The sequence below is a fragment of the Rhyacophila brunnea genome, unplaced genomic scaffold, assembly GCF_057557595.1.
Source record: "Rhyacophila brunnea isolate RB1 unplaced genomic scaffold, BYU_Rbru_1.0 scaffold_1, whole genome shotgun sequence".
Taxonomy (NCBI): domain Eukaryota; kingdom Metazoa; phylum Arthropoda; class Insecta; order Trichoptera; family Rhyacophilidae; genus Rhyacophila; species Rhyacophila brunnea.
The window spans coordinates 477929-502127 of NW_028232751.1; the positions used below are offsets into that span (position 1 = coordinate 477929).

Genomic DNA, 24199 nt, shown 5'->3' on the forward strand with positions numbered 1-24199 from the left:
AACTGAAGCGCATCTCAAGTTTTGCTAATATTAGTGAGAGGCTGTTATGGTTTGAAACAGGGTAACAACAATAAATAGGTCTCGATTCCTAGCCAGCTTCATGATCTCGCAAATTTCTCATCTTCACGGACTTGCACATTTGCCGGAATTGAATAGATGCGGGTTCGATTACCGCTCAGAATCATTTTTTGAAGTTATACTTCATTAGGCGCATTATTATACTGTAATATTAATAGACTTGGGTAACGGCTTATTTTGTTTTATTACGCCAAAGAAGTATAACTTCTAACGCGCGTACATAAGTACAGACACCGATTTTTTTAACTTGTAATTATGATTCTGAGGTGTTTTCGAATTATGTAATTTTGACATTTATTTCTAATCGTCCCTGTAGTATTTATTATATTAGACGTTTTGCGTATTTAATCAAAACAATGAACAATTATTATGATCCAAAAGAGATCGCAATTCGATACTATTGCAATATTTATATTCGCTTAATAACTTTCAGAGTAACTATTTTTAATTATAATAATTTGACAAAATCCATGTTACTACACGTAAAGAGATTGGGCTGCGCCGTAGAAACATAATGTAATATTAAGTTTTATGTCGAACTTAATAAACCATGATGGTATGTATTAAGGCAAATGTATCACAGAGTGTATTATCAACGAGTTAGATTTCCGATATTTCGAAGTTTATTCGCGTGCTTTATATAACCCGCGGAGACAGGAAGTTAGTTGTCAACATGGCAAAACCTCCGAATAACTTTCTGATTCATCAATAACCTTCGCGACGTCAAAAGTCCCTTCAAACCTTCCCACTCATAATAATAACATACATTTTGAATAGTATGCATTGTGGCAATATGCATTGTGGCAATATGCATTGTGGCAATATGCATTGTGGCAATATGCATTGTGGCAATATGCATTGTGGCAATATGCATTGTGGCAATATGCATTGTGGCAATATGCATTGTGGCAATATGCATTGTGGCAATATGCATTGTGGCAATATGCATTGTGGCAATATGCATTGTGGCAATATGCATTGTGGCAATATGCATTGTGGCAATATGCATTGTGGCAATATGCATTGTGGCAATATGCATTGTGGCAATATGCATTGTGGCAATATGCATTGTGGCAATATGCATTGTGGCAATATGCATTGTGGCAATATGCATTGTGGCAATATCTTGAATAAGGAATCGCTTTTAGAAATAGTTTTTGCCATCTAACTTTGCACGACAGTGCATCAAACTGAAACGAATTTTCATACTCGAAGATTATTTTGTGTCAATATATTTTCCAAATATTGCGAACGAAAAATTTATCACTTTAAAACTTTTTTTATTATCAAGTTGAGAAATTTGAAACCAGATATAACGGTGTTGAATGTTATAAGTTCAAGCACATTTACTTTACCTTCATCGCGTGGGTAGGAATTATGAAAATGTACATTTAAAAAAAATTTAACCAGTAGCTACATATAAACCCGCATTTAAAGATTCCCAAAAGAGTCGAATCTGTGTTGCGACTTGCGATGGACATTTACACATGCATTTAATTTAATTAAGATCTTTTTTCAGTTAATTAATAAATGATAAAATAATTGGCCCACATCACAACTTTAAACAAACTTCGATATCATTTCATTCGTTTAACTTTTTCAACATATTTTTATTAATTGTGAATAACATCTCTCTAGTTTAATTAATTAAAACCATTTTAAGATACATTTATATACACTATATTTTATTGTATGTTTCATAATTATGTCGCTAAATACACGTAGTAGCACTACACTTTCTCTTCATATCGAATTTCGTAATGCAGTGGCATTCAAATATACGATAAAATTATTTAGATATCACAATAATAATAAAAACATCTCTAAATTATGTTGTTGTGTAGTGCAACTATGAATCAATTACCCGATTCGCAGTACCTGTTAAAAACTAAATTTTGTTTATTTATCGAAACCAGCCGAAACGTTTTTCTCATACATTTAGGATTTGATTATTTTTTATTAAGTTTCAAGTAATCCTTATAAAAAATAGATATAGTCTTATTGAACGAAATTTACGGGTAGTTACGTCAACAAAATATGATTCAATGACACAACTAAGTATTACTTTAAATCGGTTACTTATAAAAATAAAATTTACTATGCTTACACTTAAATAAATACTACCGCTTGGAATTAATAATGCCTTATACGATATTAAGGGGGGACATGCTCGTCGAAGGTCAAACTATAATTGAAGTAGGGAGTAAAATGATATTGACGCGCGTGTTTGAACATGTACCGTTTAAAAAAAAATTAAAAAAAATTCAGTTAGGTACATGTGCAAACACGCGCGTTAACATAATTTTACTCTTTACTTTAATTATAGTTTGTCAATTTATGGCTACGGCCGTATGTTGTAGCTTAACCACTAGGGAATGACAAAAGAAATGGCATATTTCAAAAAAACACTACCTTATTCTTAGGTCAATAATTATTATAAAGCAATCATTATTCATAAGATGTTTATCACACTTGAATGATCAAAAACATAGCTTATAATAAATATCTTTAAAATCATCTTCAAATGTGTTAATCTTGCCGATTTTTTGAATAATAAAATGCCTAATTCTTGTCAAATTTGGGATCACAGAGATTATTAATATAATTTTTTATCGTGAATATTTTACAAAAATTATCTGGTAATAAATTATACTAATGGTTTCATAAATGCGTTTAAAAATTAATAAATGTAAAAAATCTTAACACCGCTGCACAGATATGTACCGAAATATGACTATATTCTAAAACATTAGAGCGAGAGGTTTAAAAGAATACTATTTTATGTAACAAAAATACTTTATGCAGTCATCAAATGTTCAAAATAACTATAAAGGATAATAAGGCTTCAAAATTATGTAAATAGATTATCTACAACGTTTAAGGAGTGTCCAGAATCATGGTTTGAAAATACAATAAAAACTCAATTTTGACCTTCGACGAGCATGTCCCCCCTTAACATAAATTAAGAAAAACAATGTCATGTATTACATTTAAATTTATATTGTTTCATCGCCCACAAGAAGGAATTTAATCTCGAAAAGTTTTAAGCGAGGCATGGATGTTCTACTCTAAACTGTCAACACAAAACGTCATTTTTGGAATGATGAGAAGATTTTGAATCTTTTTTCCAGGCAGAGCCTTGTGTGATATTATAAAAAACACTCGGGGCAATTTGAATTTGACCTAAGTATCACTTGTGTATGACAAATTATTTATACGCACACTTTAGAAGTGTATCAAAATAATTAGTAGTTCTTCTCACGTTCCTATGTTTCGGCTGTATCTCTACGAGTAGGTACCTATATAAAAAGTTTTTTCAAAATATTTTCCAAAAACTGTATTAATAATAAATGCATATGCAAGACAGCCACGAAAACACTTTAAATCAATTAATGTAGGCAGGTAATATAATTTTCTTTCATGTCGTGTAAAGTAGCTGCCAAACTTTTTAGACAAAGCAGTCGTATTTTGCTGCAACCACATTAAAATTTACAGACATATCTTAGTAGATTGTGCGAATATTATTAAAAAAAAAACTAATGTTTGTTATGTTGCCAATGTTAAGGCTCACTGCAAACACCGAAGTTTATTCGTACAAACACAGGAGTCAATAATGTCAAAAGTTAATGGAACTTTTCTAATGTATCTGAATATACGTTAATATGTGGCGGTTTCTCTTGGCATATACATGCGCCTCCTTTGTGAATCACTGCCTTAAAGGTTAAGTACGCGTTTGTAAATATTTTGATGTTTAGGAAATTGCCTTGTCGAAAAGTAACACGTTGCTTTGTGTCAGAATAAATATTCTCAGAGGCGTAATGCACTACTTTGAGTATTGTGAACGCGAAGAATTTAATATAAGAAACTTCACGTGCACAATAACGAGGAATTTTCTTATCTCCTACCAAAGGCAAAAAGTATGCCTGGAAAATTGAAACAAACAGGTGTACATGAAGTGTATAATTAAAACTATGCACACCGATGTATCTTACTAATAAACAAAGACTTTACTTTTCAAAATGTGTCTTATATTTTCACAGCGTAACCGAGATTATATAAAAAGAAAAAACCCAAACCCAGTTGACTATGATAAAGATTAGTCAATATTTTCATATAAAACTAAATAAATACAAGATCTATTTCAAAATATAATTGACTAATGACACGTGTGTTTGACGTTAATGTATGGTGACCGTGAGTTAATATATTTATATTAAAATATACAACATGGCTAAATTATATTGACATTATGTACAAGAAATTAATATGAAGGCGAAGGGACATGATTCTACGATTTTCTTGTTATTTGTGTTATCAGCTGTTTCGGGCTATAAATAAATCCATCTTCAGAATAGTAATAGTAATGACTAATCTGAAGACGAATAACTGGCAATGTAAATAACTCAAATATCGCAGAATTAATACACTTTTTTTATTGAACGAATAATTCAAGAATGTAACATTCTTTATTGAACAATGCTATTTTGATGGTATCGCTATTAGTTTGCTTGAAGAATTTCTAATATGTGCTTTGATCCATTAAATGTGTGATACTTTTAAAGTTTGGTCCTTCTGCAGGGTTATTCTAACATTTCACTTAACTCCAAAATCAATTTTAAAAAAGTGATAAATATGCTGTATCATATTCAGAAAAAGTTAATTATCTTTGGATGTGAACTGTCACGAATAATGTTTTTGAACACGGCCATGGCCGTGATTTTGGAAAGTAATATTAACATTGCGACTCAAGCGCTTCTGGTGTCGGTAAGTAGTAATGCAACATATCTTTAAAAATACATGACATGTGCAATAAAGAATGTTACATTCTTAAATGTTGTGAATTATTCGTTGAAAAAAAATAGTTTATTTAATTATTAGCAAGTGCAAGTACGTTATAACATAACTTTGGAGAGATCCTGACACCGGTTAGTAATTAACGTAACTATTAATACTTTGATTTAAAAATACAAAAGCCGACTGCTAACAATGACGAAATTTAGAAACCGCTTCGATGAGAACTGTAAAAATCAGCATAGCTTAGTAGTTAAGGCACATAGACACGAATCCCAGAGGTTGTGGGTTCGAATCCCGCTGGGCATCGTATTTTTTTTTCAAAAAGATTTTTTCTAGTGGTTATAATTATATTTCTCTGACATATTTTTAAATTATGTATATCGTAGTAGAGCTCCATTATAATTGTTTTAAAACAATTATAATGTAGTTCAACCACATAACCGCAACTTCAATTAAAAACATAATGAAATTAATATTTTTTTGAATCACATAGGTATAATGTGATAATAATTTTATAAAAATGTGTCCACCACTTGGTATTCACCACGTATAAAACTTATTAAATACTTTACACACGAGAATTATTCCTCTTTTATTAAGCGCGGTACGTTATAGTGTGGTTTTGATTAAATTCTTGACTTTTATCGATTGTCGAGATTCGAGAATACAAGAATTAAAAATATTTGATTCTCGAAAATTATGTTTTCTCATCGTCTATAACATGTAGTAGGTACTAAAATCTAGATAAAACTTACTATGTGAGTGAAAAACGTATATTAAATATTTTGTGAATACAAAGTGATAGATAACTTTTAGAATTTATTTTTTTACGAATTAGAACAGTGTGAATATATAATTATATACATTTTATGCAAATTTTAAACAGAAGTTTCACTACAAAACATCTGACAAAAACAAAATCCGATAACAAGGATGTCTACGAAAGTCGTATTTAGAAAATCTACGTAGGAATTTAGAAACATGCATAAAAAATTCAATGTCAATAAATTATAAAATAAAAATGAATGGATTGTTTCACAAATGCATTTTAGTGTTTTATAATATGTTTCAATTCATAATTCAATGTTATTTAATCTACATATTTACTATAGTTTACGTATACATAAAAAATGGAACGGAGCCTTACAACTACATAATTAGGTAGATACTATATAGATAAAGAAAATGTGTATTGATATTACTTTATCAAATATTTAAAGGAACCGAATAATGATTTAAGAAAAATTATATTGTTTATGTTTTAGTTAAATTAGTGTTAATAAAATGATGTACAGTATACTATATTTGTAAATATAATTTTATTGAAGGTCAAATTCAACAAATTACTATTCGATTCCATTATGTATTTGAAAATATTCTACCACAAAACAGCGTATAAAGTGAACAAAACTGGGGTCAAATCTACGCAGGCTGTAGATATGTGTATCTGTTCAAACAAAACAAATCATTATGATCGATTCTACAGGCTTATAATACGGACTCTTGATGAGATAAATTGGAATGATGCTGTTGAGACCAACTGGTTGGCAATATTTATTATAATATATGTAAAAGATCATAAAAAAATAACCACGATAATTTTATTAAAACAAGTCTAATTTGTTTAATAAAGTGTGTATACTACCTAAATAAAATATTTATATGCAGTTGAATGTGTGGATTAAATTTGGAAATCTTTAAATAATGCAAGTATGCACTGTGTTTAGTTTCTTTGGAATAAATAGATTCTGGAGGAATATTTAAATTTCTGCATGTGTATATAATTTATGTATGGATTTAATAGAGAAATAAATAATTCAGTTTATCCAGTTTTTTAATTGTATGTATTAGGTAATAGAGTGATACAGTGACAATGACATAGACTGTAATCATGTGAAAAATGTTCAATATCGGGATTACGGGATTAGTTAGATTTGCACAAAATGTGGGTACATATACCGAAATTTTACATATTATACTAACACTTTTTGTTGATAATTTAGTGTATACAGAACAGAGTACATATTATTATACATACATACTCACTTTTTTCAGATCCCGCAATCTTATCAATCATAAGAGATTGATGGAGTTGTTTATATTATATTCCTTTTTATAATATATCAAGTTGCTAAGACAAACTAGTGTAAGGGACGTTTAGACAAAAAATAATTATCATTTAGAATGTCATCTCATCAGTGTTATTTCATGACTACTTTTGGTTGGGTTTTTGAAAAATATATATTGCAAATTTTCCAATAGAAAATAACTGTTTTAAACTTATTTCACAAAACAATATTTTATTGTCAAAAGTAACAAATACACCCAGAAATCCCGGGATTCTAAATATTTTAAATCCCACATTTTAGGGAACAATAAATTAAAAAATATAGTCTGTTCGTGTATATTATGAAATGTATTGAGTTAGCTGGAATATCTTTCAATCAGTGGTTCTCAATTTCGGTTTGTAAATAATATGTATCCACCGAGTGTGTGAATAAAATTTAGAATTCATTCGGTTTTTACAAATTCATAAAAAAAAAATCACGTTAATTGACTCTCAAATACAAGCGTCCTTTAAAAATCAAGCATCTATGTGTGGTTACGTATACGATTCCGCTGTATAAAGAATTGTTATTACTGTGACAATAACCTGAGGTCCTCCAGCTCGTAAAACATGTCTTTGGATGAGTCATGGATGTAGATCTTGACGAGGGGGCTGTCCAGGTACTCCATTGTCAGCTGCTTGGGGAAGCTGCGCACGAAGAGGGCCTTCACCGTGTCGATCGACGTGATCTCGTTTGGCAGGAGAGCACGCTTTGTTTCGCTCCGGTATTGCAAGAATACCAAGCCTGGAGGGAAAAAATAATACATTGTTGTGTTAATCCATGAAATAAACCAATATTCTACAATAACATAATATATCACTATCCAACCTACACGACACAGCTATTTCAGAAGTAAACCAATGCCATAAAGTGGGAAACACTAATATAAACCAAAGATTAAATTAGCAATTAGTAATTTGGCATATCAGATATTATATTGCTGTGATATGTATTCGATAAAATGCATTGCAGTAGTGTTGCAAGCTTTAAGAGCACACATAAGTGAAACGGCAAATAATTTTCAACAGTAGGTGGGACGAAAATTTTCACTCGTCGCCAATCGGAGACCGACAGTCGAAGTGTAAGCACATCAATTTTTTTTGTGATGGCGTCGGTGGAATATATTCGTAAATCGTGTAAAGATGACTAAAAAACGTTACAGATGTACTTGAAAAAGAAAACATGTAATGAATATACTATTATTATTACTAATATAACAATAAACATAACATTAAATGGACGCATGTTCGCACAATCCGCGCATCGCCTAGTCACGATCTTTTTAGACCATGCCTCAGATGAAGTATAGCCTTAAACAAAGTGCCATACACCACACGTACACTACAGTGGCGAAGAGCGGAGGTAGACTGTGCAGATCCAACCTAAATAGTGCATAATAAACTTTTAACAGTCATAGTTATTTATTTTCATTGAACTAAAAATACACGTTGCAAATGGTATTGACTAGTTTTTAAAATTCAATTAAGCCCTGTATACAGCAAACTATAAAATATAATATGTATTAAATAGAAAATATTCTTCTATCTATAAAATATCAAAAATTATACTATTAAACCATACATAACTCGTATCTATTAAGGTTTAGGTTAGGCAAGGTTTAGTCGAATTTTAAAAACTATCTGCAATGTATTTGTATTTTTAGTTCAATGAAAACAAACAAGTATGACTGACAAAGTGTGCTTTATTTTTTCCGTTCTCCACAGCCTACATCTACTAGTATGATTTAGACTACGCAGGGTTCAATTGAATTTTAATAAAGAACCAATACAATCTCCAAATTGTATTCTTAGTTAAATGATAACAAAAAACTGACAAAGTTTAGTGTATTGTGCTTTATTTATGTTAAATCTCCGCAGCCTACCCCACCCTTCGCCGCTAGTACGTACGAAAAAAATACAAACCTAACCGCCATATTGTTTGTAGAGTCATGTTTGAAAGCTTCAATTATATGTACACATTAAAAATGTATAGATTCATGTTTTGCAATACAAAGCATTCATATAAACTTCTCCATATATAGTTTTTGAAATTTATTTGGCTCACCGGACACGTTTCAGATTTTTTTTTTTTTAAGCACTGTAAAAGAAAAACTCCTAATATTCTTTTGTACAAGAATAGTTTTTGCAATAAAAATGCATAAATAACAACCTTTGTTTTGATTAAATTCGACTCAGCAGTAAACTTTGTTTATTATCATAACTTCATGTTCATTTTATAAGTAAAATCCTTCGACAATGCATGCCTGTAGAGTAGTGTTTCCCAAAGTGGGGTACGGGAAGAGTTTGGTGGGGGTACGTGCTGCACCGGGTTTTGGCTGCGCCTGTGCAACAAGGATTAATACGACTGAATACAACATCCATGCCAGAAGGTTTATCGCTTGCGGAAGAAGAGCAATTATTGTTGGAATTAGCTTCAGACGGATTCTTGAAAAATAAAGACAAGGAGTGTACTTTAACATCATTATGATTGCAAATGCAACATGATGTGTATCCAGTTTTAACAGAGAAAGTCCTGAAATACATATTGGCTTTTCCAATTTCATAATATGTGAAGTTGCTTTTTAAGCATTTGTAGACATTAGGTCAAAAAAAGGAACAGGCTTTTGGATGTGTAACCACATCTCGGATTAAAATTAACAACCAGGGAACCAAATTATGATGATCTGTCTCAACATAAACAATTTTATCATTCTCATTGATTATAATGAATGTTATTTATAATATAACTTTTATTTATTTTATTATGAATGAATTTTATTTTTCGTTTATTATTATTTTGTTTATGTAGGTACTAAAAAAGGAAAAAATAAATATATTTTGATTGCTATTAAAGTATATGCATTTTTTACGAGTTGTACTCAGTGGTACGAAAATTATAGAAGGAGTACAGAGATGTCGAAAGTTTGGGAAACATTGCTGTAGAGTGTCTGTAATCTGGTTATATATAAATTGTACGTAAAACATTTCACCGTGGCACAATACACCGTGAGCTTTCTTATCAGGACGAGATGACCATATATACTATACGGTCTCCAATTTTATTAGATTCAATATGAACATTAATTTAATTTTCATAGAGCTGATTTTGGTAAAATTCAGGAATTCAATAATAAAACCTAAGGTATATTATATCAGCTATTTTCAAAATTTGTTTGCTGCTCGCTTCCTGTAAAGTATAAACCGACAAGAATGGTATTTTATTTAGACATGAATTTTATGTCAGTACTATACGACCCAAAAAGGTTGAAAGGTCTTTAATATACAGCCATATATTTCCAATACAACATTTCACGGTGAAGTGTCATACGGCGAACTGCATACGTACAAGTTTCCGGTCACGCTGTAATCTGTACAGTACTGCTGGCTTTCAGTAATGCTTCCACTGAGCCTCCACTTTTTGAAATACCTACTCGTATATTACGCAAAACTCTGTAAATGGTAGTGAAAACTGTTTATATGTATTATTCTCTGCCAATCACTATACGCACGGAAATCCCCATACTAAATGCACGCATTAATCCCTTGAGTAAATCCCTCCTAATTCCCAGCAAAGTCCATGTTTCCAACAATATTGGAAAATACGGTCAAGTAAAGCTCGTGGTGCGGTACTGCGTTCAACAAAACATATAGCAACCTGTTGCTTTATACGCCCGTCAACCCACAGTGCACTACATTATATCATTGCAATCACAAAGGCCGAACGGTTTTCAGTAAACTGACCCTGTAGTGAGTAAATATTTTCCTTGCAACCAATGCTGAAATTAAATTCTACATTTCAAAATGTGTCGAGAAATTTCTAAAATCATTACAAAATTTTATATTATGAAACTGAAAGTTTCAGTATATTCGCATAATATACTATAGTGTATTCCGTTATTTAGAGAATTTTTAATTATACGTGTGTCCCCAAATTTGATAAACCTAATATATTTTTTATCAATGAACGAAGATACTTTACTAACTATCGTAATGTAATAATATTAGATAAAACGTGTGAACTGACCAAAGCAGTCAGTTTGATTTTTGTTTGATGCGCTGCATCTGTATCCCGACAAAATAAATAACATATTAAGCGCTTCGATTTCCGTTACATGAAAAAGAATCGGTTGCCCTTTCACCGTATTGCTGTTGACAATTATTAATGGCTGGCCAGGCTAGTTTATTACGGGCCGATAGAATGTGTTGTAATCAATCCCTAACCAATAAGTTAAAAATCAATTTCATAATCGTGTGTAAACTAATTACCATTTAAATATATAGTTATATATAAATTTTAATATAGTTTCCTTCCATTTCCTGTAAACTAATATCGGTGCAGTTTCACACTAACATTCTGAGACATTCTTAGGAATTCTTTCACATTCCACACTTGAAAGCTAAATAACAGTGAAATATTTCAACGATTTACATTTTTTAGATAAATATGTATCACTACTTCGTCGGAAGCGGGCATGTGTGAAACCTTTGACACCCTCGATTTGGTCTGTTTTATTTTGGAGGATCTCTATGTCACACTCTTCGACCTTCGACCCAACCCAACATCACGAGTTTCTCCAGGATATTATCTTCTTTACGGACTACATGACCAAAAAACTGAAGAGTCCAGTGTATGAGAATCTGAGGTTCCCTGATTAATTAGTCGTTAGTATATTTGGCCATTCACATTTCGAAAGCATCTAGCGTCTACCTTTTTCTTATCTTCACCATCCAAATCTCAGAGGCAATCTCAGAGGCAAATCGGGAAAACAATATATCTTACTGGACGTACGTACGGAGTAATTTTGGAATTATTTAATTTTTTCTTAAATTGGTTGCAACTTCAATATTGCATTTTATTTTTCCAATGCCACTATCCTTTAATTATCAGTCTAGCCATATTATATGCTCACCCCGAGATAAACAAATTTTCTGACCAGCTTTATATTATGTATCTTTCAGCAGCAGAATTTGTTTATTATATATTATTTAAAAATGAGCTATATTTAATTTGGAATACATATTGATATGTTCTGTCAGTAATCACTATTATATTTGACCAATTTTGGTGCCCACATCTCCGCTATTTTTTTTTTTTATTTTTTTTCTGTGGCTTTCAAAGTATTAAGTAGTACCCAATTACATCTACTAAAAATCTACTTTCGGAATGATAGATCGAAAACAATTCAACAGATGAATCAAAAATATATTCGGAAATGATTATTAAATTTGATTGCGACCGTTTGTTATTGATAATATGATGCAGTATTTTAAACGTAATTGCCAACATTTATTCAGTATTGTAATTCATTATTTCTTGAACTGGGTTTCTAAGTGCATACTTGTACCAAGCGCCGTATTTCATCTTCAAGACAGCTTAGATCTATTATCATGAGATTAGTTTTAGATTCATTATCTCGAGTATGCTTCTCACCTCTACGAGGACTTACCATTGTATTGATATTAGCATATGTGATTATACACTTCCCAATTCATGGCACAGATTTATGTTATTTTTTCGAAAAAGTTGATTTTATGTTTTGTTTTTTTGCAAAGAAAATAATCTTTTATTTTATAATGTTATACTTACACAATATAATTTTATGATATATCAATACGGATTGCAAACTTACCAAGCGGCCTCTCGAGGGTCTTGCTGGGTGTCCTAACCACGGGCAGCGAGGATCTCTGCTTTCCTCCGCGACGGAAGCCAGTGGAAGCCGTCTCCACTTCTGACATGATGCCAGGATCGTCATCGAAAAGCATCGCCGAAGATGGGGGAGGGTAACCGCGGGGCAATGGTGGCTGTTGGAAAAAAAAGAATTCATATTATATTGGGAACTCATAAAATTCACATGAGTTTGTCATTCGCGACAGTTGTATATTTGGATTCAAAGCATATGACATTCAAAGCATATGACATTCAAAGCATATGACATTCAAAGCATATGACATATTACTATTAGGTACTCAATTACTTTGCTAGAACAAATCATTTTTTTTCGAGCGGATATGATAATGATAAAATATATTAATCTCTAGAAATAGCAGGCGATTTCATGTTTGGAAGACGGGCAGATAACCCGAACGTAGAAATAAACTAATTTGATTTTTTTTTAAACAATGAGATAGACTCACTTCACTTCATCGCTTCGACGCTGCTATTTGATTGCGCTGTATTTTAAAAAAAATATAATTTCGGAAACGGAATCGAGTTCAAATCGAATCAAGTAGGAAAGTTTACTAAATTGGTTTAAACCATGTTTGGAGTACCGGAAGAAGAAAATCCACTATCTTGAACTAACAATGTTATAATAGTAGGAGTTGAAACGGAATCAACGGAAACGGATAGTACTGTTTAATTAAGTAGGTAGTATATAACTATGTACCTACTGGACCTGGTATCACAGGTTTCAGTAAATGCCGTGTACTTATAACATAATATTTAATCACATCCGATTCCGTCTCGGAATCGAATTGAAACTTCCGTAGGTGCGCCATTTTTTAATTCTACCTTTAATCTCATTACAATAATATTATGTAACTTAACTTGGATTTTACTTTGGTAAAATTATCAAAATTATTAGAGTGCATCATTTGCTTGCGAAATAAGCGATGTTAATAATTAATTACATAATTTAATTAAAATCAATCTAGTTTTAATTAATTATTCAATTACCTTATCTCACCCTAGATCCTGAAACATTAAATATCGGGACCGATTACGTTGAATTTGAATTTAAGCTATTGCTCATTAAAAAAAATTAAACAATATAAATGTTCGTAGGTTAAAAGTATCCACGCACTAGTTAAATAAGCGAGAAAATCGTGTGAGCGAAAGTCCGTGAACAAAGCACAAATAAAGCTGCCATTCACAATATTATTTACTACAGAAAGTAAACAGGCACTGCGAATCAATGCTTAATAATAACACGTTTTTATTAGCTCGGATTCTTGTTTGTCCGGTACAGATTTTTTCTTGTGTGTCCAGTACAATTTTTTTCTTGTTTGTCCAAGATTTGTATTGGACTATTGAAGATTAATTCTAACTAACTTCCCGACCAGCTAGACATTTGAAACTTTTAGAATATATCAGAACACGACGACAATGCATTCTTTTAATACTTTTGTCCATCTTTAAGCAGAATTGAATTCATTTTCAGTTAATTCTGTGTTGTATGTTTCGGAAAAAAATCAATAAAAGTAATATTTACTACTCACTATTCTTGGTTGCTAAGGGGGTCCTAGCAACTAAATTATTAATATACACGTACGTTACTATGGAAATCAATATGAAATGTCAAAATGACATTTCAGTATTCTATAATATTTATTCAGTATTTCTATCAAGTACAAAAAAAAAATTATTAATACATAGAATTGTCAAGTTTATATGATTCAACTGATAATTTATAATCGTGGTATATAAAAAGTTTTTTTTATCTTGTAATTATTGTTATTAAGTACATTTGTGCGATAATTTATATAAAAATCCACGACACTGTGGTTAATATGCCAACCTGGATTCAATCCAGTTAGTTAGTGGATAATAGATTTAGTGGTGTTTAATGGTAGTAGCAAGATCGTTCTGATTTATTTAATATTAACAAAGAATATTAAATAAAATATACAGATCTAACATGATTACTAAATTAAACATTAAAAATCGCGTAAAACACAGATTAATAAAAGCGCTTATCCTGTTTTAATTACGGAAGCAACTTTGCAGAATAATAATACGACACATTCATTTTCGTGTAAACTATTTAACATGACGGGTTCTTTCAAACTTAACATTGTTTCAAGTGCACAAAGTAAAATTGTACCGTGATTTTAATTTGCCTGTGCACTGTGTTGAAAACTCGAAATATGCGTAACTCTGCTAATATACGAAATATTACCTTTCGTGGAAATTTGTATGAGCTTACATTCAAAGGTTAACGGAAAATATAATACCTGTCGTAGAGACAGAATATAATTTTAAATACCGTTGTATCGGACATGTTCTGGAAACGGGGAAATAGAGAAATGCTAGAAAAATTGTACAAAGGGATACTTGGGCATAGAAATGAAGTACAATAAATTAATAATATGATGTACAGCTAACAGTACTTTTACTGATAGTGAGCATTAAGAATAATTTGATTATATTTTTTCAGTCTACCTTTGAATAAAATAAAAATGTTGTGAAAAATAATGATTATTTTCAAAGTACATTACTGTCACATTAATAATATTTATAAGGTTACATTACAAAACAATTTGAAGAGTTTTTACCCTACATGTATTCGTTTGATAGAAATTAAGAAAAATGCTATTGTCTTAAACAATCAATTTAATTAATATTAAATTAAATCCGGGAAAACGGGTCTTAAGTCTGAAAAGTAGACTATTTAATCGATTTAATTATTGAAACAAATATTTAATAACACCTCGTATGCTATATGATACTAATAATTATAAAGCAGGTGAAAAAAATCTCTATAATCTCTATGATTCCATCAAATTTATCACCTATTTTTAAACATTATCTAGTGACTACAAAGAGCTTTTTTAATTTCGTGTATAATTCGTATTGTGTTGTATACGAGGTATTGTTTTATCATCAGCGCACAACTGCCCAAAGGTTTTAAAAATATAAAAATCGGTGTGTGTACCTACTTATGTACGCGCGTTAGAAGTTATACGTATTGGACGTAACGAAACAAAAACTAAACTTGTGATAACCTAGATTCTTCGTCTAGCTCTTAATAATAATCTTGTTTAACTACACACTCAAGAAAAATGGCCGCCTTTTAGAGCGCTGTTGGTTTATTTCTATACACTTATAATTATATTACTAAATTATATAATTATTTCTCGTTGTTTTTATTTTTAAAGTAACAACTGTCACTCTGGTGTTTAATAATCGTTTGTTTACATAACGAATTGCAAATGGCCGACATTGAAAAAATTCATTGCCTAGGCAACGGAACAATTCTACTAGCAAACTCGTTTTTTATACAGCTGACTGATTCGCAGCTAACTTCATACTGTCGCGCACTTTCGTAACTGTTTGCGCGCGCAGCTCTCAATTTCCCTTACTACCAAACGCCCCAAAATAAGTATTACTTCAAAAAGCAACCGTCCAGATACAATTAGTGATAAATTTTGGAGCAATTTATTTTAAAGAGGCAACAGAACAAAGAAGATTCAATCTATCACTGTGAAGATTCTTGGCTCCGTCGAGTCGAATCACCGGATATTATATAATATATTTTTTAAATACAAAGTACCTTAAAATACACATAGGTAGGTCTACTGCGTCGTACAGATGTGCAAAATAAATTGAAAGAGTTTTGCTGTGATTCGCATTGGAAATGCATTACACACTGAAAAATTAGTAACGCAACCATATCAGAAGGTAAAATAGTGATTAATAATAATTTAATTGATGTACTAAGAAGGAAACTTGTATTCAGATTGTATTCAGATTATGATAGCTAGGATGGGTTTCCCATCTCGTCTTAATTAAAATTAAAAGTTCAAATTAAAAGTATTAAAGTTCTTTTTTTTTTTTTTAATATTATAATAAATTGTCAAAGACCTATCTGCATAACAATTATTAATGGTAAACCTCAAAAATTACAGGATAAAAAAACTTTTTATATACCACGTTTTTAAATTTTCTGTTGAATCATATAAACTTGACAATTATATGTATTAATAAAAACTTTTTATTGTACTTGATAGAAATACTGAATAAATATAGAATACTGAAATGTCATTTTGACATTTTATATTGATTTCCATAGTAACGCACGTATATATTAATAATTTTGTTGCTAGGACCCCCTTAGCAACAATAATAACTTTCCATACAAAATAGAATTAACTGAAAATGAATTCAATTCTGCTTAAAAATGGCCAAAAGTATTCAAAGAATGCATTGTCGTCTTGTTCTGATATATTCTAAAAGTTTCAAATGTCTAGCTAGTCGGGAAGTTAGTTAAAAATCTTCAATCGTCCAATACAAATCTTCGACAAACAAGAAAAAATGTGTACTGGACAAACAAGAATACGAGCTAATAAAAACGTGGTAAAATAATGATGTTTATAAAACTCCTAGGTGTTCCTAGTACCTATATAAAATATCCACTACAGTCCTCCGGATACCGATACCAAAAATGTTAGTGATGAATATACGCTCGATTTGGTATAATTAACTAGTAAAACTATACAGGAGAGTTAAAACATCGAGAATGCTAATGACCACGTTCTGGAACATGGACATGTTTTTTTATGAAAATATTCAGAAAAAATCTTTAAAATATATATATTATATTATATAACAATACGTAAAAGGTGAACATGAGATATGTATAATATTTCCGATAGGAGGTGAGTATGTCAGTTTCAACCAAGGATGGTTCATTGAAGTATACGCTGTACACAAAGTTTATCATACGACTTTTTTTAAAGTGTTACGTCATAGAAAATTCATTTTAAAGTGCAATGTTATAACATCGTCGCTGGCAAAGTGCCTTCATTACATTATTGCTGTTATGACGTCAATTGAGTTAGAAATTTAATATATAACGAGGCATAAAATAAAATGATTATTTTATTAGGAATTTTAAATATTTACTCACCCCTAAAACTGACTGAAACTCGATCTTGTGCAATTATTTAACATTTACTTTAACTCGTAAAATAATAAGAATACGATAATTTTGTAAACATAAACCAATAATTGGAACGAATTGGGCGAATCGTATTATCCCAACCCAATCATTAATAATACAATTACAATGTGAGAAACTGTTTCATTGATTTTCGCTATATTATTTGTTATCTCTATAATTTTTCGTATAAATTTCGGCCTTTGCCTGTTTTTTTTTACAAGAATCTCGTAAATCAAAGTCAGATTATAATTCCCGACATCAATTTCTATAATCAATTTACCTTTTTTCTATGCATATTGACAACATATAAAACCTGAGTATATAAAATATACAACGCTATAATTGGATCTTCTGATTCTGTTGTCATAACAAGATATAATATGGAAAAGTATTGTATTAACAATTTTACTATATTATATTGTTTTATCGAAATTGTTAAGTCAAATTAAATAGTTACGGAAGAATGTACCACTTTACAGGAAAGCGCCATTAAATGAACTTTAATTAGATTTGTCGACATATTTTTTTTACTGTAAACAAGTTGAAACTTTTTCTGACAACATTTTCTGACTGGACATTTAGGAAGTTGAAAATGAAATTAATACGAATGTATCCAGTTTTAGAATCTACATATTATTTTGGATTGCATTTAAACGTGACGTTCTTTTGTTTCAATTTAATTACATATTTTTGTTTTGTGAAGTATGATAATAATCTAAGTCTAAGTATTATAACCGGGTGCTTCAATTAGTAAGTACATAATAAAATTAATATCATCTTATGAGGGTGGATAATAGAAATTAATTTTAAATTCTAATTGATGCGTGTGTTATACAATTCAATAGAAATCTACAAGAAAATTTTTATACCAAATTCTTGGACTATGACATATTTTTCAACTTACCGACATAAGAAAAAAACCAGAGAAATTTCGACCATTATTTTAAACTTGATACTGGCATTAAAATAAAAAAGCCATGTAAATGTATCAGACAGAAGGACTTCTTTTGATTGATGAATTAGTTTTATAAATATTATTTTTAGTATTTCTGATTCGGCATTCGTGTGAAAGTTAGAAGATGAACAATTTTCTTTATAAAACCAACCGTTATTAATTCCAAATTCCAATTCAAAATTACACTTCTTAAGTTTAGTCTAAAATAATATTAAAAGTAATTGCGATTTCCGTGATTTCCCAAATTTGAATCCCTAAACTTCGAGACCAAGAAACCGTGCGACCTGGGAATGCAAACCCCAGTATATTATTATGTATGTGTGTGAAAACAATGCTGACAATGAGAGTGATTGATTACCTATCATAGTCTGCATCTGAGTATGCAATGCCAACTCCAAACCAAGATAGGTATATCAGTGAGCGCGAACATATAAAATTATTATCGAACTTTTTATAAGAACATTTCGAATGGTCGATGCAATGTCAATATTTTTTTGTTTTCGAATTCGCCGCGGATGGAAAACATTGTTCACGTGCAGATGTTCGAGCTAGACTAGGCATTAGTTTACCAAACTGATTGACGTGGTGTAAGCTTTTTATAACGCAAACAGCATGGCCGATTTAATAAGGTGCTTGACCGCATTTCATCATAGTCATACTGACAGCGTTGCCGACTTAGCGTTTTTCTTGTCAGAATTATCATTTTTTTTTATAAAAATCCAGCTAGCAAAATACATTTCTGGCAGATGACGTTAATTCTAGTACTTTTCAACAGTTTTAAATTTTGTCATAATATCTATAATTCATGTTTGTAAAATCGATATAAGTACTAGCTTCTTGTACCTTATATTATTTTCTTACCAATAAATAAAACGTAGCATACAATATTTAAGTGATGACCAAAAGAACAATAATTAATTCTTCTCGACCATGTCCGATCCTAATAGGATCATATGCGCCTCCACAGAGTAGAGGTTTGTATTGACAGATTTTGTTTTTTTACGAGAAATGGATGTAAGCCACTTGCTCAACCTACTAGGTCCATACCCTGACTCACACACAATTTGAAAAACAATATGTGTACTTGCCAGACCCAGGATTCGAACCTGGGACCCACGGCGTTATAGTCTAACGCTTAAGCCGCGTGGCCACCGTGGGTAATATGATGATGATGATGTGACAATTAATTCTAGTTCAATACAATCTGTTCTCGGAAAACAATGCTCAGAATTAAGAACTATTTTTAAAGTACTACATTTTTGTTAATTATAGGAAAATCTAGATTATTTTTCTATTCCATCTGGCATATTTTTGTCAACGGCAGCTGGCAACACTTGTACAGTATTCACATGCGTAACAAAACAATGGCATCCGAGGCGCTAAAAAATATAAATAGTAACTAACCCATTTATTAAACTAGCTAGTAGAGTACCAAGGCAATGACAATAACGGCAATTCTCGCGAGGCTGGTATGTATAATTATTAGGTACGTATTTTGTTCCATGAAAAAATCATAGAACTCAAATGCAATGACTATTTTTACAGACGAAATGTTTTTTTTCCTCATGCAGGCTATTCAAGTTTAACGAAAAACGATGGGCGTGGTGGATCTCCGCGAGGACGCTAAAATTTGGCAGGAATTTAGTATTTATTATTTTATGAGGCGATTTAACGGGCAGTCCTGTCCTACTCCTTATCTAGGTGTTTACGAAATTTTGCTCTACCCAGCATATGTCAAATTTAATCTAAAAAAAATAATGAATCGGACATCATATAAAAATAATAATGAATTAAACGACTTAATTTGCAAAATAAAAATAGAATTTTCTGACGTAATTTTAGCAATGAACTACACAAAAAAATAATTCATTTTATTTTTTTTATAAAGTGCGAATTTTTAAAAAAAATAATTTGTATAAAAGTATATTACGATTAATGAAATGCTGAATACTTTATAATATACATATTATACATACTGAATTACTTACATATTAGTTCTAATGCTACGGTATTTTAGAATAATGTTATTCTTATTATAAAACATTTCAAAAATACGTTTTTTAGAATCTTATAGAGGAAAATGTAGAGAGAAGAATAATAGAGTGGCTCAGTAATCAAGGGGTTAGTGATCTGACCGAGCCAAGATAGGAAATGTACTGGAATGTATTCACCTACCTACGAAGGAAAATACTCGTACCACCAAAAAGAACAGGAAAAAATATTATATAATAGTTCCAACATTTTTATTTTAAAATATCCTAATGATAAAAGCGTACTGTTTTGAAAATAGAACACAAACAGTGTGAATTCGCGACGTTTGCCATCGCGCTAAATAAAATATTACTTATCTCCGTCTACGCTCTGCTACGTCTATGCTACGAGACGTAGCTCAGAGAGCTTCGTCCGCTAATCTATGTTCTTTCTCTTACAAATTAGTAATCATTATTAGTTATGTATTTTGATACTTAATACAAGCCATAGATAGGTTCAGAATGATATAATTGGAGTTTCCCAAGCCCGACCAGTTTCAACTTATTAAGTTTCAGGGAGAAATTCGTGATGAATGTCACAAATATAATGAAGATATTTACAAGTTTTCAATTAATTTTAAAGTAATTTCATGATTGCGCCGAAAAACCAAACTGCTGTTGAAACCTCGGATGTGACAAAAATACAATTTTATGGGAGAGACAAAAAACTGTTATTATATTGTATTTACCAACATGAATATTAGATATAATCTGTAAATAACTTGATTTATTAAAATAAAATTTTATAAACTCATCATTTTTTAGTATTATTTGTAATAGCTCCGATATCATCATCACCAGCCGAGATCAATCCACTGCCGGATGAAGGCATCCCCAAGCTTCTTCCAACTCTCTCGGTCCTGTGTCATTCGCTGCCACGTATTTCCGCCGAACTTTACCAGTTCGTCAATCCAGCGGCTTTTAGGGCGATCCTGTGGCCGTTTCGTGCCTCTAGGGTACCACTGGATGATGGCATTTGTCCATATGCTCCGATATGATTACTACAAATACTGATATCTGTGAGTATAAGCCCTACTCGATTCAACTTTTTATCTTTGTTTTTTTTCTAATTTGAATATTTCTAAAGTTTTTCAAAATTATGTATTTTATATTTAAAAAAAACATTGTGACAAAACTATACATCAGATGTTATAACAGTTTAATGACGAAATATTGATTTGTTTTTGTTTGCATTTTAGAAACATTATATTGTCTTTGGTCAATAATGTATGATATAAGTGCAAAACTGACTTATTATATAAGAAAAGAAATCAACTTAGTAAATTATATACAACTAACGATCAAATGCTGTCATTATTTCAATAATCCGGAATTCAATAATATGGAAGAGCTCAGAAAAGTAAAACTGTTTATTTATCCTAAATTACCCACTTTTTACTGATCGTAATTTGACCATAGACAAAAGATAATATTTTACAGTTATATATTATTACATGAACAGGTGTATTGTAGTAGTAGTCGATAAAACTATATGTTCACGTCAATAATGCTTTTAAAACCCACAACTTCAAAAGCGTTTACCATGAAGTGTTCTTTCGCGGTTTTCTTTTATAAAACAATCCATCCACGAAAAATGAGATGAATAATAAAATTATATAAGTATACTTACTTATTAAAAAAAACAAAATCAAGATAATTCATTTTTTTTATTTTCACTATAATAACGATAGGTATTATAGTGATGTTTCTGTTTATTTTAATTTCCTCGTAAAGAAATATGACATACAGTAGTTACGCATATCGCTACGTTAAAATATAATAAAATAATTATGTAAAGTTTTCTAAAATAGATAAAAATTGTTGTAAATAGAAAAGTATATTCGAGTTGAAAAATAATAATTAATTAAATGATAAAATTCAATCTGCGTTATGTAAACGGTACTGGGTGATGTACTGGTGCATCAAATCGTGACATAGTTTCTATGTTTTAAATTATCAAATCCGATTTGAACATGTTGATTAGAATTATTGAAAGTAAAAATTATTGTCAACCATCTTTTCTGCGTAACCAATGAACACACTTATACCAGAGGTTTATAAAGTGTGTGGATTGATAAACAGCGGCGCCGCAGGTTATACGAAATCTTAATAATTACCGACAATCTTATCTCATCGCGGAGATGCACGGTTACAATGATAGTTTCGTATTAGGGATTGCAATACCGGTATTCCAGTATTGTTTGATACCGAAATACCGGTTTTAAAAATCAGACAATACCAATATATTCGGTATTAAAAGTGGAAAGAAAATGTATCAATTATCATGGAAGGTTTAAAATGACGGTTTTTTTGTCGGGTTACGTCGTTCATTTGTATTATCAGCCCTAGTGGCGAATAATATTTCATGATTGAATAATAATTAGTATATGTATATGTACACTGTTATGTGCTTAATTTTTATGTTTATCTACTAAAGAATAGCTTATACAATAATGAAGAAATATAATTTTGTTGAAACAGTGAGCAACATTGTATTTGGTTTAACTTCTTACGGGATAAAAGTAAATAGAATGCAAAAAGTGCAATAAATTAATCATGATATACATTTTATTGAAAGATCATTCGAAGAAGAACGTACTAATAAGTTGAACTACTAGGTATTTGTATCATTATTTAAGTATATACCTATTTCGATCTTTTTGCTATAAAATATTAATATTTTAAAGAGATTTTTATATCTATATTAAATTTATTGGTAGATACTTCTATTTTTTTCATTTATTTCACGAATACCGGTAGTAAATAGGAAATACCGAAATAGCGGTATTGATATTTCCACTCGGTATTGCAATCCCTAGTTCGTATGCTTCAGGAGCTGGCTTCTTCAGGCGAAAACAAAGGTTCAACGCAGCAGACTACTCATTGACTTATCGACGACATATCGACGCGCGGAGTCGAAATAGGATATGACTTCACTTCCTCTCATCTGTCTGCCGGAAATGAGTGTATCTGTGTATAGTTTGATTCCAAGTTTACAGAAACTGTGTGGTAGACAACAAGGTCACCCATTTTAATAATAATTACTTTTAGCGTACCTCTTTGACAAATTGATAAATTTTAAAAACCACTAAATTATTCAAAATATGTTTTTGTCACGATTAAAATTTATTTCATGTTGATAGATCAATAGGTTTTATTTATTGAAACACTACAACTAATCGCATTGATAACCCGTACTCGTTACGACGCAGGTCACCTGTACTGAGATTAAATAATTTAATTTATAGATAAACTTTCTCAAATAATGAACACCGTCGATAGCTCAGTTGGTAGAGCGGTGGACTGTAGAGTTAAAAATAACACATTCGCTGTCATCCATAGGTCGCTGGTTCAAATCCGGCTCGACGGAATTTTTTGACTAATTTTATTTACAATAACAATCGAAAAAGATACCTATGTTCGGTCTTTTGGTTATAAGTTAATAATAAAAGGGGGAAAAAACAGTGTTTTATACTAGTTAGATCCTCTATTATTTTTAATGGAGACTTATGTCAATTTTATTGAATTACAATATTGTATTACATAACTATCTTCTATTCCAATGCAACAAATC

The 24199-nt window shown here is 30.8% G+C and overlaps 1 protein-coding gene and 1 non-coding gene across 6 annotated transcripts in view; one reads left to right on the plus strand and one right to left on the minus strand.

The window, feature by feature from the left end:
* LOC147079327 (coiled-coil domain-containing protein AGAP005037) overlaps positions 1 to 24199 on the minus strand; it is a 608924-nt gene that overhangs the window by 301653 nt on the left and 283072 nt on the right. For 3 of the 5 annotated variants that reach the window (XM_085940028.1, XM_085940056.1, XM_085940051.1), the window contains 2 exons: positions 12610 to 12781; positions 7526 to 7724 (listed from right to left, as the gene is read on the minus strand). In XM_085940028.1, the coding sequence (XP_085796154.1) occupies positions 7526 to 7724; positions 12610 to 12781 (371 nt within the window). Of the gene's footprint in view, positions 1 to 7513; positions 7725 to 12609; positions 12782 to 24199 lie in introns of all 5 variants that reach the window. The other 2 variants (XM_085940043.1, XM_085940036.1) reach the window with 1 other exon arrangement.
* Positions 23898 to 23995, plus strand: TRNAY-GUA (transfer RNA tyrosine (anticodon GUA)). Its single transcript has 2 exons — positions 23898 to 23934; positions 23960 to 23995. It is a non-coding gene; the product is annotated as a tRNA-Tyr (tRNA).